Source organism: Rousettus aegyptiacus, unplaced genomic scaffold, assembly GCF_014176215.1.
Source record: "Rousettus aegyptiacus isolate mRouAeg1 unplaced genomic scaffold, mRouAeg1.p scaffold_m13_p_14, whole genome shotgun sequence".
Classification (NCBI taxonomy): Eukaryota; Metazoa; Chordata; class Mammalia; order Chiroptera; family Pteropodidae; genus Rousettus; species Rousettus aegyptiacus.
Window position 1 is genome coordinate 1,963,843 of NW_023416289.1, and position 14,778 is coordinate 1,978,620.

At 42.1% G+C, this 14,778-nt stretch overlaps 1 protein-coding gene across 2 annotated transcripts; it reads right to left on the reverse strand.

The window, feature by feature from the left end:
* Positions 1-399: 399 nt before the first annotated feature.
* On the reverse strand, positions 400-13,468 carry LOC107512266 (histone-lysine N-methyltransferase SETMAR). 2 transcript variants are annotated; one of them, XM_016147644.2, is made up of 3 exons: positions 13,324-13,468; positions 5,525-5,621; positions 400-1,318 (listed from the first exon to the last, which is right to left on the reverse strand). In XM_016147644.2, exons 1-3 carry the CDS (start codon positions 13,387-13,389, stop codon positions 942-944), a joined length of 540 nt encoding a protein of 179 aa, XP_016003130.1. In that variant the 5' UTR covers positions 13,390-13,468; the 3' UTR covers positions 400-941. The 2 variants fall into 2 exon arrangements, 1 of the variants encoding a protein (XP_016003130.1); XR_004954179.1 differs by lacking the exon at positions 13,324-13,468 and adding an exon at positions 5,732-8,553 and having other exon boundaries at positions 1,299-1,318.
* Positions 13,469-14,778: the final 1,310 nt, after the last annotated feature.

The window sequence follows — 14,778 nt, forward strand, 5'->3', positions numbered from 1 at the left end:
AGACATGTCTAGCGGGTACGTGGCTTTCGGTGTTAGAAACACACTTTCATTTCTTCATTCAAAACTATTTTCTAAGCTCCTGAGAGCCTTCAAAGAGGCCACTCATTTCCCTGAAACATTCTTTACCTAGATCTTTGCACGGCTGACTCCTCAGCCTGTCTGTCTGTCTGTCTGTGTCTCTTCCCCACTCCCCCAAACCCCTACGCCCATCCGCCCTCCTCCCTCCCTCCCTCCGGGTTGCTCCACATTCCTCCAATGAAAGTCCAAATCTCAGGAGAAGCATGTAGGTTACCAGTAGCTCAGGAACCTTTCAGTCTTCATGCTCTGCCAGGGTGTGGGAAGGCATGAGGCTGAACCATATGACATTGCCTTCTTGCAGGTAAAAATGAAAATGTCATATTTTTGAGAAAAATAAAAGCTTTATTTAACCAAAATATGCACTATTAGCATTAACTGATTTCCCGAAATGATAAATTTTCCCCATATTATAAAATGCAGTTTGTTAAAATTTATTTAAATCCTTCAATTACCACGTCCTAACTGGAGAATGTTGTTTCTTAGAAATGGTGGCCTCCGACCTCTGTAGTCGACACAGCTGTCATGGAAAGTAGAGGTGGCATCAGCTAACCAACACTGAGTACTTTTAGATCGATTTTTGAAACGTAATTTCAACTTCCTGACAATAAGATGCTACTGTTAGTTTAAAACGGTAAAAGCAGTTTGGATAAAAAGCAGTGACGCAATGCCCTTCTGCACACCTCCGTACCAGACCTTCCCTTGGTTGCAATGATGGTTCTAACACATCCGGGAACTTCATCAACATCCGACCACTGTCCGCACCTCTTTCGATCCCACGTTCTGTCAAAGTCACGACGCTCTCCAAGGCAGGTCTCAGTTCTCGCGACTCTTGTAAGCACCTCTCTAACCACCTCAGTTTATGATCAGCCATCAACTGCTGTTACCCACCTGTCTGACTTTTTCACCTTTCCTATTGCTGCCAGGCGTCGAGAAATCGTGGTAGCAGAAACTCCTAAGTCTGCCGCAAGGCCTCGAATTGCTGCTTTGGGCTTGGCTTCCACCATGGCTCTCAACTGATCTTCATTTAACACAGACCGGGGTCTCCCTCGAGGCTCATTCTGCAGACTCAGATCCCCAGAACGAAATTTTCCAAACCACCACCGGATAGTCCTTTCACTAACAGAGCCTTCTCCAAAGACAGAAATGATGTTTCTACTTGCCGCGGCTGCACTATGTCCTAGTTTAAATTCATATAAAAAAAGTATTCGCAAATCTTTCGAAGATATGGTATTGTTCACCTCTGTGGAGAAAATAAACAATAAAAACTCAGTCATCAAAGGAAAGCCAAGCGCATAAATATCATCACGAACTCTAAATACTACCACTGACAACGGACCTGATGTGACCTTCAGCAGTCACGCTCAGGTTTCCCCCTGCCCAGGATCCGCCGTCCCGTCTGGAGGATGTGTTTTCATCACTGCGCGCAGATCTGCCGCCATCAGTTTATATCAGGAGGATGTTACTTTTCAGTCTTTTGGTTTTCCAATAGGAATACGATTTCCAGTATTTTTATATTTATAATTTTATAAATTTCTTCTACCATAGAAGAAATGTTTTTGACCTAAAATATGAGTTGTGCTTTTCAATCCCGGAACTCAGTGCCTACCAAACAATTTTTTCAGTACTATCAAAGTAAGATCTCAGATCAGGACAATGCTTGGAATCTGCTCTCATGACGGGTTGATAAATCTGTTTCTTATGTTTGTGACAGAAGTGCTTTTGGGGTCTTCCTCTCCCTGTCTCATGTAATCTGAATGACTGCTACTTCAGAGCTCTCTGTTTTCTAAGTCCTTATCTACTAAGAATTTATGTTCTTTCATCTATTTCACTCCTCTTGGCTTGACACTTAATTTTGGGGTAGATGAAGAAAAATGACATATTTTAAAGATGTGAAAGAACTGCTTGCCTAAGTTCTCACTTCCTCCCTGGCAGGCACATACTCTAAAGGGCACCAGAGTACACTGCCTAGTGTATTTTTTAAAACGACTGTAACACGTTTCCTAAACCCCCAAAAAAGAGGGAGATTCAGCAGAATTCTGGACAACGTTTGGGGTGAATCTTGGGGGAGTCAGGGGGAAGTTTTCTTTTTCAGCAGCTTTAATTCCAGCCCCTTATAAATGTTAGGAGGGTGAGTGGCTTTATTTTAGTCCCTAATATACTGAACGTGATTTGCCCTGTTGTTCTTAAACGGACTGGAAATCGAGAGAACGGTCTCCCGTCGATATTACAGATTTAATTGATGCAAGAAGTCACCTCTTCCATTTCAAACATGCTAGTTAAGATATGACCCAGAAACAACACCTGTTTTAAAGCAAAGCTAAATCCAGAAGCAAAGAGAATTTCCCAAATGCATAAAAGAAGGACTGGGGGGGAGGGGGAGGCTCAAAGACACTGCGGTTAAGGGACACATGAACAGAATTCATATCTCAGAACTACATACAAATAATGGAACAATCTGAAAAAGAGACATTTTAAGACAAGTTTAGACATTTTAAAAGAGGCCTTAAATGTTCAGAGAGAAAACAGAAATGGAATCCATCAGGGGCGAACAGGCCATTGTAGAGACAGAAACCCCACACTACATTTAGCTGTCACGCCTCCTTCTCTCTCCCGGTTTCTGACAGTGCCTCAGCCTTCCCTCGTCCTTCAGGACTTCTTCTCTTTTGAAGATTACTGATTGGTTGTTTTGTCAAATGTACCTCGTTTGGACGTGGTTAACGTTTTCTAATAACTGTTCTCAGGCTATGCATTTTTAGCAAGAATCTCCCAAAAAACATGCATGCTTGTTAGTGCATCACGTCACAGATTCATGATGTCAATGTTTTTTATTGTGATGTTCACCTTGATCACTGAGTAAGGTTCATTTCAGCAGATTTCATCCCTGCAAAGTTTTCTTTCCCTTTGGTGGTTAATGAAAATCTGAGGTGAATACTCTGATGCTATACAAATTTTATTTCTCCTCAAATTTTCACTCACTCATTTAACCACCCACCACTGGTCTACAACAATTATTCCTGTTTAGCCAATGCTGATTTTTCTTGCCCTCAATCCTTACACAGTTAACTGGAATTCTACTATAAAAAAAATTGTCCCTTCCTCTCATTTTTTATTTATAACGTGCGGACTCACGGACGTTTAATTTGTTATTCTACGGTTACAGTACAATGATGTTATTTCTTTTGCTCGATTTGTCCCAGCGTTGGCGATTAGGAACTCCTTCGGGTTGGTTCCCATGTTCTTTCAGCAATACCTCCCCGCTTTTTGAAAGCACTTTGTTATTATCTGGCACAGCCAGAGATTGCGCTCCTAGGTATAAACCCAAAAGAACTGAAACCAGGCATTCGAACAGACACCTGTACACCAATGTTCATAGCAGCATTAGTCACAGTAGCCAAAAAAAAGAAAACAACCCAAGTGTCTATCTACAGATGACTGGGTAAACAAAATGTGTTATGTATATATACATATATGTGTAAAATGAAAATTATTCAGCTACAAAAAGGAATGAAATTTTAATATATGCTATAATGTAGATAAATCTTGAAAAAAAATTATGCTTAGTACTGAGCCAGACACAGAAAGACAAATATTGTATGACTCCACTTGTATGAGGTGTCTGGGATAGGCAAATGGACAGAAACAGAAAGAACGGACAGCCAGGAGCTGGAAGGAAGAGGGGGAAGAAAGGGGGAAAATGTTTAGTAAGTATGGAGTGTATGTTGGGGATCACGAAAAGTTTTGGGGATAAACAGCAGTGATGGTTATACGGCACTGTGGATATATTTAATGCCACTGAATTGAATACTTACAAATGGTTACAGTGATAAATACTATGTATATTTACCGTAATAAAAAAAAAAAAAAGAAAAAGAAAAAAGGTCCACTTGTGCCATATACTAACTTTCCATACGAATCTGGGTCTATGTTTGTATTGGCTTTACATTTTACTGGCTGGTAGGGTAGTCAACCCTCATAGTTTTTAAGTGTTTACCTGGCTATTTTTAAAATTAGTTTCATTGAAATATAATTCACATACTGTACGATTCGCTCATTTATAGTATAAAATTCAATGGTTTTTAGTATATTCAAAGGGCTATGAATCTAATTGTGAAATATTTTTGACCCCCGAAGGAAACCGAACCCACTGAGTTATTCCCCATTCTCCCCCTATTCCCCGCCCAGGCCTAAACCACTAACCTATTTTCTGCCCATAAATTTACCTATGTGGATCTCTCCTATACTTGGCATGCTAGGGCATGTGATCTTTTGTGACTGGCTTCCTTCACGTGGCACATCTTCGAGAGTCATTCCTGATGTGGCACATGTCGCTGCTTCCTTTCTTGTCACTGTCCCGTGACATTCCATTCTATGGATGCACCATGTGTGCTGATCATCGGCCCACGAACATCAGGGCTGTTCCACTTTTTAGATCTTATGAACAATGCTGCTAATGACATTCACGTCCAAGTTTTTGCGTCAACCTGCTTTCAGTTCTCCTGGGTGTGCGCGCGCCTCAGCGTGGGCCCGCTGGGCCACCCTGGGACTCCACGCTCACCCACCTGAGCAACTGCCAGGTGTTCCGCCCTCCTACCAGCAGCATAGGAAGCTCTGTTTTCCATTTCCTCACCGACGCTTGTCATTTTCTTATTATTGCCACCTTGGTGTGAAGTAGCAGCTCATGATTTTGATGTTCATTTCCCTGATGACTAATAACGTTGAACATCTTTTCATATACTTATTGGCCATTTGTATATCTTCTTTGGACAAATTCTATTCAAATCTTTTGCCCATTGTTTCGATGGGGTTATTTCACTTATTATTGAGGTGTAAGAGTTCTTTGTATATTTTCAGTACGAGTCCCTTATCTGCACCACTGAACCTGTCTTAGTAGTAGCTTTATTGCTGTGTGCCCAAGATACACAGTACCTGGTATATGTTAGGCTCTCGATAGATGTAATAAATCTACTCCTATTCGGGGTTCGCTTCTTATTTTATTTTAGCATAGGAAAAAAATAAGAGTAACAAAAACCTACCTTCTCTGAATAAATCTAGATTTGTCAACTTTAAAGAGAAAGATACAAACTCAAAATTAAAATTAGCAATTTTTTGGATAGCCTCAATTACTGGATCGAACAAAATAACTAGTACTTTAAAAAATTATATCACTACTAAAACCAAGGTTCCCTTTCTCCCAGTTAACAATTTCAAATTAAAATTTCTCATTAAAATGTATTGCAAAGTTTATCAGTATTATGGTGTTAATTTAAAGTGGCTAAAGAACAAATCAACATCGTAAATTGACTTATTATATCTAATAAAAGCCAAAGATGTACTTCAATAGATTTTAATATTATAACTTCAACAGAACTTTTTAACTCATGAAAATTATTTTTTTATTTCCATAACAGAAAGCACAAAGATGGAAAGTTGGTAAACTCGCAATTACCTGTATAAGGTGACGATTTCTCTGAGTGTTTTACTTTCAGAAGTTTCCTATTAATAAATACATAACCACAGGGACAAGATTTACATGCAACAGGAACCTGGAGGGGGAGAAACATATACATCACATTTTACTGTTTATTAAACTTCTCAAGTGTGTCTGTGGTCTCTTCAACAAAACAAGTAACTTGAAGGCAGAAATCACACTTACATTTAAACTCCACATCCTCATAAAAATCATTTGAGATAAAAATCATATCCGTTTTCTGAGTCCTCTACAGTTCCGTGCACGCAGCAAATGTTTAATAATGCTGACAGGAAAGCGAAGCACAGAAATTATTTCCTACAGTGTCAGTCTCGGAGCAGGCGCAGCACGGATTAGACTAGAAGAGAGGAACTGGTTCAGGGATGATTCCGTTAAGCCCAGGGTGGGAGGCTGTTGCCTGCTCTGCTCTCCTGGCCGAGGGTGGGGACTGAAACACCCATACATCTGACAGACATTTCAAAGGAAGGAAGGAACGAGACTTGGTCACAAACTGATTGCTGATGAAAAAGCAGAACTGAAAAGGAGTCTAACAGTCTGAACATGAGAGGGGAAGAGGACCAGACACTAACAGGTTGAAAGAACAGGAAAAAGAAACACCACCATGCCATGATAGAGAATTCAAATACATTTGGCCTCTGCCCCGCGTGCCTGGCACAGGGCTCCTGAAAGCCTTGTGAGTTCCCTAGTGACAAGAGCACTAGGAGCATCTTCTACTATCTGGTCTTTGAGCCCAGTTCCTGACACAGAGTTCCTAAATCCCTTGGAATTTCCTGGATAATAGCGATGTCTTTCACCTTGCAAGATGAAACACTGCACAAACAGGAAATAAAAGGGAATTTCCACGACACGATAAAATGTTTTTATGAAAAACCCACAACTACCACACTCAACAGGAAAAACTTAAAGCTTTCCTCCCAAGACCAGACACAAGACAAGCATGTCTGCTTCTGCTGCTTTTATTCAGCATTGTAATGGAAAGCCTGAGAAATAGGGCAAGAAAAAGAAAGAAAAGGCATCCGTATTAAAAAAAAGAGAGAGAGACGTAAAAATAAATAAATAGAGCGATAAATCGATCTCTATTCACAAGTCACATGATCCTGTATATAAAAAACCCTAAAGAATACACACACACACACACACACACACACACAATAAGGTTAATGAAGGAATTCAGCAATGTCGTAGGATACAAGATCAACAAACAAAAGTCTATACAGTAGCAATAAACGATCCAAAAAGAGAACAAAGAAAATAATTCTATTTATAAGACCATCAAAAGATAAAATAATTAAGAGTAAATTTAACCAAGATGTAAGACTTAGACACTAAAAACTATAATCATTCCTGAAAAATTAAAGACCTAAATTAACAGAAGGACAACAATGTTCATGGATGGGAGGTCTTAATATTGCTAAGATAATAATACTTCCCAAATTGGTCTATGGATTCAATGAAATACTTATCAAAACCCAAATGGTCTTTTTCTCTGGAAATGGAAAAGCTAATTCTAAAATTCACATGGATTTGCAAGGGACTCTAAAAAGCCAAACCATCTTCAAACAAAAGAACAAAGTTGAAAGACTCACATTTCCTAATTTCAAAAAGATACAGTCATCAAAACACTAAGCACTTCTGGTTTCAGTTCCAAATATAAGCAGCATGAAAGCCACCACTTCGTCCCAACAAGTAAAATGCCGAACAAACTGAAAAATCAACCACTCTTCTTAGTAAGATCTGTAAGAGAAGTACAGTCCCAGGGCAAGCCACTGCTCCCAAAATTGAACAGACAGGTGAATACAGAAAATCTCAATTTACCAAAGCATAAATTCACATGCAAAAAACTCTATGGGAACCAGTGCCGGGGTAAGGAAAACTCATCTGGAAATGACAAATTGCTAGAAGCACACGTGGACAAGTCTGAGAGTTTAAAATTCCAGGAAGACTCGGTCATAGGCTGCCCCCCACATTTCTGTGATTTGTCACTTCTAGAACAATCAGGTTCTCACAGTAATTATCAGAGAAAAAGCTCCTGGTGCTTGTCTGCTTCCCTAGGGAAAAGGAACCACTCTGAAATATGTTGGAGCACTCCATACTCTTAACAAGTCCTGCCCTCAGGAGGAAATAACCAAAGCCTAAACTCCTAGGGTTTTACCGGCCCCTAACTGACCCGGGGGAAGAAATATAACCAACTCTAGCACTCTAGCCATCTAAGGGGAGGTTTGGAGGGCAAAACCCACTTAGTAGGGAGGACCTACTAAGAAGCACTTGTGAAGTTCACAGTCCAGAGGCACAGGCTCACCGAAAGGCTGAGACCTGATCACAGGACTATAAAATACTTTACCACCTCCTACATCTTAAAGCCACATTACTAATGTCCTGTTTACAGCGATTCCTTTTACGGCAATTCTTCTTACATAATCCATCAGGCCCAACTATGAAAAAAAAATTACAAGGCACACTAAAAGGCAAAAATGTAGTTTGAAGAGACAGAGCAAAGCATCAGAACCAGATATGCTGGGATGCTGAAACTATCAGACCAGGAATTTAAAACAACGATTCCCAGCCTAAGGGTTTTAATGGATGAAGTAGACAGCATGCAAGAAGGAACGTGTAATGTAAGCAGAAAGATGAAAATACTAAAAACAAACCAAAATAAATGCCAGAAATCAAAATCACTAACAGAAACGAGGAATAACTTTGATGGACTTATTAGCAGACAACATGGCTGAGGAAAGAATCTTTGAACTTGAGGATATAGCAACAGAAACCTCGAAACTGAAAAAGAGGTGGAAGACTGAAAAAAAGAAAGGAAAAAAAAAAAAACAGAACATAATATCCAAGAACCGTGGGACACCATCAAAATATGTAACATACACGAAATGGGAACACCAGAAAGAGAAAAAGGAATGGAAGATATATTTGAAACAACAATGACCGAGAATTTCCCCAAATTAATGTCAGACACCAAACCACAGATCCAGGAAGCTCGGAAAACACCAATCGGAATAAATTCCAGAAAAATTACACCTGGGCATGTAATTTTCAAACTACAGAAAATCAAAGGTAAAGAAAAAAAAAAAAAAACAGAAAGAAATCGGAGGGAAAAACACCTTATTGATATAGGAACAAAGAATTACATCTCCTCAGGAACCATGGAATGGAGAAGACAGTAGGGTTTAAAGTGCTGAGAGAAAAAACCACCAACTATGATTCTGTACCCTAAGAAATTAGCCTTCGAAAGGGAAGGAAAAGTAGACTTTCTCAGAAAAACAAAAATTAAGGGACTGTGTCGCCAGTACACTTGTCTTGCAACAAATGTTAAAAGTTCTTTAATGAAGTTAAATAATATAGGTCAGAAACTTGGATGTAGAACATCAGAAAAAATAACATTTTTTTCTTTTTCTTAATTGATCTAACAGACAAGTCTGTTAAAATAACAGCAACAACACATGCAGTTATGTATGTTTATGTATATATCTTTCACGTGTATGTATATTTATGTATATCTAAATGTATGACAGCAATAATACAAGGAATAGAAGGGAAGAATTAGAATTATTTCATTTTTATAAGATAATCATACTTCATAAGCAGTACCATGTCATTTAAAAGTGGAGCTGGATTATGTGTAAATGTATATTTCAAACTATCAGGCAACCAATAAAAAAAGTATAAGTGGTGTGCCAAGAAAGAGAGAAAATGGAATCATATAAAATGCCGCATAAAAACCACAAAAGGCAGAAAAAGTGGAAAATAAAAATAGGAACAAAGAATAGGCACAACAATTAGAAAACAGGAAAAATATAGTATATATTAACCCAACCAAATCACTTTAAACATCAATGGCCTAAATGCACCAATGAAGAGGTTGGAGAGTGAATCAAAAAACAAGACCCAACTATACAGTGTCTACAATAAAAACCACTTTAAATATAAAAATAAAGATAAATTACAATTAAATGGATGGAGAAAGATAAACTACAGTAACGCTTATCAAAAGACAGCAGGAGTAGCTACGTTAATTTCAGACAGCAGACTTCGGAACAAGAAAAGCTATCAGGGATAAAGCCGGCATTACCAAATGATAAAGAGGTAAAACTTCCAAGAAGACATAATCCTTAATGTGTATGTGCCTAACACCAGAGCGTTACTCTACCCAAAGCAAAAACTGACAGGACTGCAAGGAGAAACAGACAAATCCATCATTACAGCTGCAGACTTCAACACCCCTCCATCAGAACGGACAGATCCAGCAGGCAGAAAACCAGTAAGGACACAGCTGAACTCAACGCCACCATTAATCAACTGGACATAATAGACATCCATCTTAATGTGTTCAGGCTGCTGTAATGAAGTACCACAGACTGGGTAACTTGTAAAAAACAGAAATGTATTCCTCGAATTTTAGAAGCTGGAAATTCCAAAATCAAGGAAACAGCAAGGTCACATTTTTGGGGAGCACCTTCTTCCTGGTTCATAGCAGGCTCCTTCTCCTGAGTCCTCACATCGTGGAAGGGCTGAGTTTTTGGAGTTACGTGTTATTTTGAATTGTGTTGTTTAATCTCCATGCATTTTGTGGCTTTCCAGTTACTACTATTGATTTCTAGTTTAATTCCATTGTGATCTGAGTAAAGGTATTGTATGCTTTCTATTCCTTTAAATTTGTTAAGGTGTGTTTTACTACCCAGTCTTTTTAAAAAGTCCTGTGAATCGGTTAAAGAAAAAAACCCACTGTAGTACTAGTGTAAGAACAGACACAACCCAATCATCATCTAAGATCGACCAATTTTTGACAATGGTGCCAAGACAATTGAGTGAAGAAAGAACAGCCTCTTCAAGCATGGAGCTCAGGCAGCTGGAAATCTACATACAAAACAATGAAGCTGAACTCTCACCTCACACCATATGCAAAAATTAACTCAAAATGAATCAAAGACGTAAATATAACTAAAGCTGTAAGGCTCTCAGATGAAAAACAGGTAAATCTTCGTGACACTGGGTTTGACAATGGCTTCTTAGTTATGACACCAAAAGCACAAGCAACAAAACGAAACAGACACATTGGACTACGCCAAAATGAAAGCCTTTTTGTGCAACAAAGGACACAATGAAGAGAATGATAAGACAACCCGCAGAGTAGTTTTGTGTGAATATTTGCAAATCATGTATCTGATAAGGTTCTAGTACCCCGCAAAAACTCTCACAACTCAACAACGATAAAAAAAAACCTAATCTAAAAATGGGCAATGAATATGAACAGACATTTCTCCAAGGAAGACACATAAATGGTCAACAGGCACATGGCAAGATGTTCAATGTCTGAATTAGGGAAATGCAAATCGAAACCGCACGGACACCCTACTTCACACACACTAGGATGACTATGATAATTTCTTTAAAACAAAAAACCACGAGTGTCGTGAGGGCACGGAGAAACCAGCACCTCCGGGGGGACGCAGCATGGAGCCGCTGCTGCGGAAAGGTTGGCAGCTCCTCGCAAGTGCCACACAGGGCTGCCACGTAACCCTGCAATTCCGCTCCTGGGAACGTAATTAAAAATGAAATCCAGTGTTAAAAAACAGAGATTTGTGCATGCATGGGTGTGCATCCCGGTGCGTCTGGGGACTGCAGCCGAGCCCACTGCTCACAACAGCCAACAGGTGGAAACCACCAACCGGATGAACGGGTTAACGAACGTGGTACATCCACACAACGGGATGCTGTCCGGCCATGGAAAGGAATGAAGTCCTGACATGTGCCCCAAAATGGGTAAGCTGAATGCTAGATGACAGATGTCAGATACCAAAGGACACGCACGGTACGATCCCAGTTGCCTGGAGAATCAAGAAGAGGAAAGTCCAGAGAGAGAGAAAAGGAGCAAACTGACACAGAGCGATAGATACGTGCCTTACTGTTAAATGATGCACCTGAAACTTCCTGGGTTTGGTCAACCGGTGTCACCATAAAAAATAAATTAATTAAAAATAAATAGATAAATAAATAAATAGCGAGTGATCTGGAAATTGCCAGGAGTTCGAGGGGCTGGGATGGGACCAGGAGCAGTGACTGCGCAATGGAAACAGGCTCTGAATCTGGTGTGATGAACTGTTCGAACTAGATGGTGGTGATGGTTGTCTGACGTTGTGAACGTGTTCAGTGCCACTTAAGTATACACTTGAAAATGGTTTAAATGGTGAACTTCGTACTTTTTAACATGATAAAAAAATGAAAATTTTAACAATTCCAGTAACACTAGCACCCTAAAAATTAAATTCATAGGGATAAATTTAACAAAATACATACCGAACCTATACACCGAAAACTACAAAACACTGTTGAGAGAAATTAGAAGAGTCAGTAAATTTCTCTTACTGAGGAAAAGAAGAGGTAATTATATGAAAAAGAAATGCACATTAAACCCTACATTTGGGCATGAAAGATGTCTTATGAATGGTTTGAACTGAGGAAGTTTTAAATGAATTTCTAAATTTCTACCTTTTCCAGTTAAGAACAATCAACTTTTATATATAAACAGTAAAAAAAAAAAAAAATCCAATGGGTTATGACATGTTCGTAAAGGGTTAACAAAACTCCTTCATTAGAAAAAAAAGAAAGACCCCTGGTGAACCTTCTGGCACTCTGAGCCTGTCACCTGGCAAAGCCAGGAGCCAGCAGTGCTACCAGACTATATTGCTCATGGTAAACATGACACCTTGCTGGCCCCTGGACTGGAAGGCCCGGGTGACAAGCCATAGCTCTGGGCTGCCCTAGGCACAGAACCACCGCGCCATCCCCTGCAAAACCCGGGCAGCTAGGGCCCTGCTCATGAGCTAAAACAAGGCATTTCTGCTCCATGGAGGCTCTTGCAACCACAAGCATGGTTGTTTCTCTACACCTGAGCTGTCACTTGGAGAGACAGAACCAGCCCTGGGATGCTGTGACTCTCCTTACCGCCCACATTCCGAAGCTGTTCTGATACCTGCAACATGTAGCCGAATTCTGGGCCTCGGAGGTCCTAAATCCACTGCATGGCCTGGTCACTGCGGTTTGGGAAGCTGGCATTAAAAATGCAAGAAACCGCATATAGGTAGGGACGGCAAATACATCTTTTAAAAAGTTGGAATTATACACATTATTTTAGGGGGCAGCGCCTAGAAAAATCGGGCTTTAATAAACTCTTTATACTCGGTACTGTCCTACAATAAAATTAGACCCAATTAATAATTATTTGAGATAGGAAAATTATTTAAAAGTATATTAAGATCACCAATTTCTTGAAACTTAAAAGAAAATGTCATTATACTGAGGCCCCTTTTGTCGCATTCAGGCGCCCGCCAGGGGGGGCGGTGGGGACAGTTTGGGGTCCCCCGTGCGCGTCCGGTGGGAACAAAGCCACTCCGCGCCGCAGGGCTCTCGGCGCCGGGAGCCGGGGCTCGAGTCCCGCACGCCGGGTGCTGCCGTCGGGGCCGAACGGGCCGCTGCCCGCACACTCCCGCCGCTGTCACCGCCGCCGGCCCGGCCACTCGGGGACAAGCCCACGCCCCCTTCCGCGCGGCCCAGCCGCAGGACACACGCGCGCCGCGTCGCGGGCGTCCCCCGCCGGCCGTCGCCCCAGCGCGGCCCGGGCCGCTCCCTCCACGGCCGCCGAGCCCACGGCGCGGCCCGGCCCTCGGCCCCGGACCCCGGCAAGGCGGCCTCTCCGCAGCCAACGGCGCCGGCAACCGCCGCCCGCCCTGCGCGCCCGGCCCGCCGCCCACCTGTTGGTCGCAGTCGGGGCACGATTTGGTGGCCATCTTCACTTTCTTGGCCTGAGTTGCGGACATGCTCCTCTCCCGCTGCTGCGGCGGCTCCTCCCCTCGTACCTCAGCCGCCCGGCTCCGCCCGCCCGGCCGCGCTGGCCAGACCGAGGCGCTGGCGGCGGCGCGCAGCCGGCGTGCCGAGGGGCGGGGCGCGGGGGCGCAGGCTCCGTGGGGCCGCGGGCGCGCTGCCACCCACGCGGCGCCGGCCCTCGCGCGCGTCGCGATTCTCACGAGACCAGAGGCCGGGACCCTCCGGAGGGACCCTGGCCACGCCTTCTCCCGGCCGGGCTGACGGCGCGGGCGTGGCTTGGGCGGGACCTGGCAGTGACGGGCGTCGGGCTCGACCAACCAGCACAGGACGGAGGGCTGGGCCCGCCCCCTCCCGGGGGAAGGAGAACGAAGGGGGTGGAGCTTGGAGCGCCCAGCACGGGTCCTGGGCGTTCAGTTAACTTCGGTAAGAGGTGGCAAGTTCTATCGGTTGAGTGGTTGGAATAAACAACTGACAAACGCCCTGGACCCAGAGGCATACATTTATTTAATAAATAACTGCCTAAGTCCCGCCGTTAGGCAAATACGAATAAAATGCAGTGGCCTGCCCCTCAAAGAGCACAGTCTAGCTATTTAGACCCGCGCGACCTACTGTCCACAAGAAAGGACTAGTTTTTTTTTTTAATCCGTCAGTCGCGGATACTAAATTAAGATAAAAATAAGTTACCACTGAAATGAAGTGAAACACGATATATACAAATGCAAGTTCATTTCTTCAATATTGAATTCGACTGAAAATTACACTCAACAAACAATAGGAACAAACATAACAGAAAATAATTTAAGAAACTGTACACTTTGCTCAAAGAAAATGCACCAATCAGCATTTAAATTTCGTTGGTAAATTTCGTTCCACCATTGTAACACAGGTATGAGTGAAATTTCATATTAAGTGTCTATAAGCACATTTTGAATACAATGTATATAAATATTTAAAGTTTTCAGTATGACAAATGAAATTGTTTCTTCTTTGGTCATTTATAGGTTGGATTGACAAAAGCACTGCTTGCCAGAAAAAAAATATTATGTCTCCACTAATTCTAAGTTATCATTAATGAAAGAATGTCCAAACCTAGAGAAAAGTTTTGTAAGTTTTCATTTGAGCCAAGTTTTTGAGGACATACCTGGAAGCAAAATCTCATCCAATTGAGAAGATGTTCCAGAGCATGGATTCCTGAACCCCCGGACCATGGACCAGTACCTGTCTGTGGCCTGTTAGCATCCAAGCTGCACAGAAGGAGGTGAGCAGCAGCCGCTCCCCAGCGCCGGCATCACCACCTCAGCTCCACTTCAGATCACCACGTGTTGGATAGATTCTCATTGGCGCACCGGTCCCTGGTACCAGAAAGGTTGGGGACCGCTGCT

Excerpts from the sequence above, each read along its gene's own strand:
- LOC107512266 (XM_016147644.2), bottom strand. The coding sequence starts at position 13,389 with ATGTCCGCAACTCAGGCCAAGAAAGTGAAGATGGCCACCAAATCGTGC. Across the intron at positions 5,622-13,323 it reads GCCCCGACTGCGACCAACAG|GTTCCTGTTGCATGTAAATC; the intron begins GTGGGCGGCGGG and ends CTCCCCCTCCAG. Across the intron at positions 1,319-5,524 it reads GAAATCGTCACCTTATACAG|AGGTGAACAATACCATATCT; the intron begins GTAATTGCGAGT and ends TTTTCTCCACAG.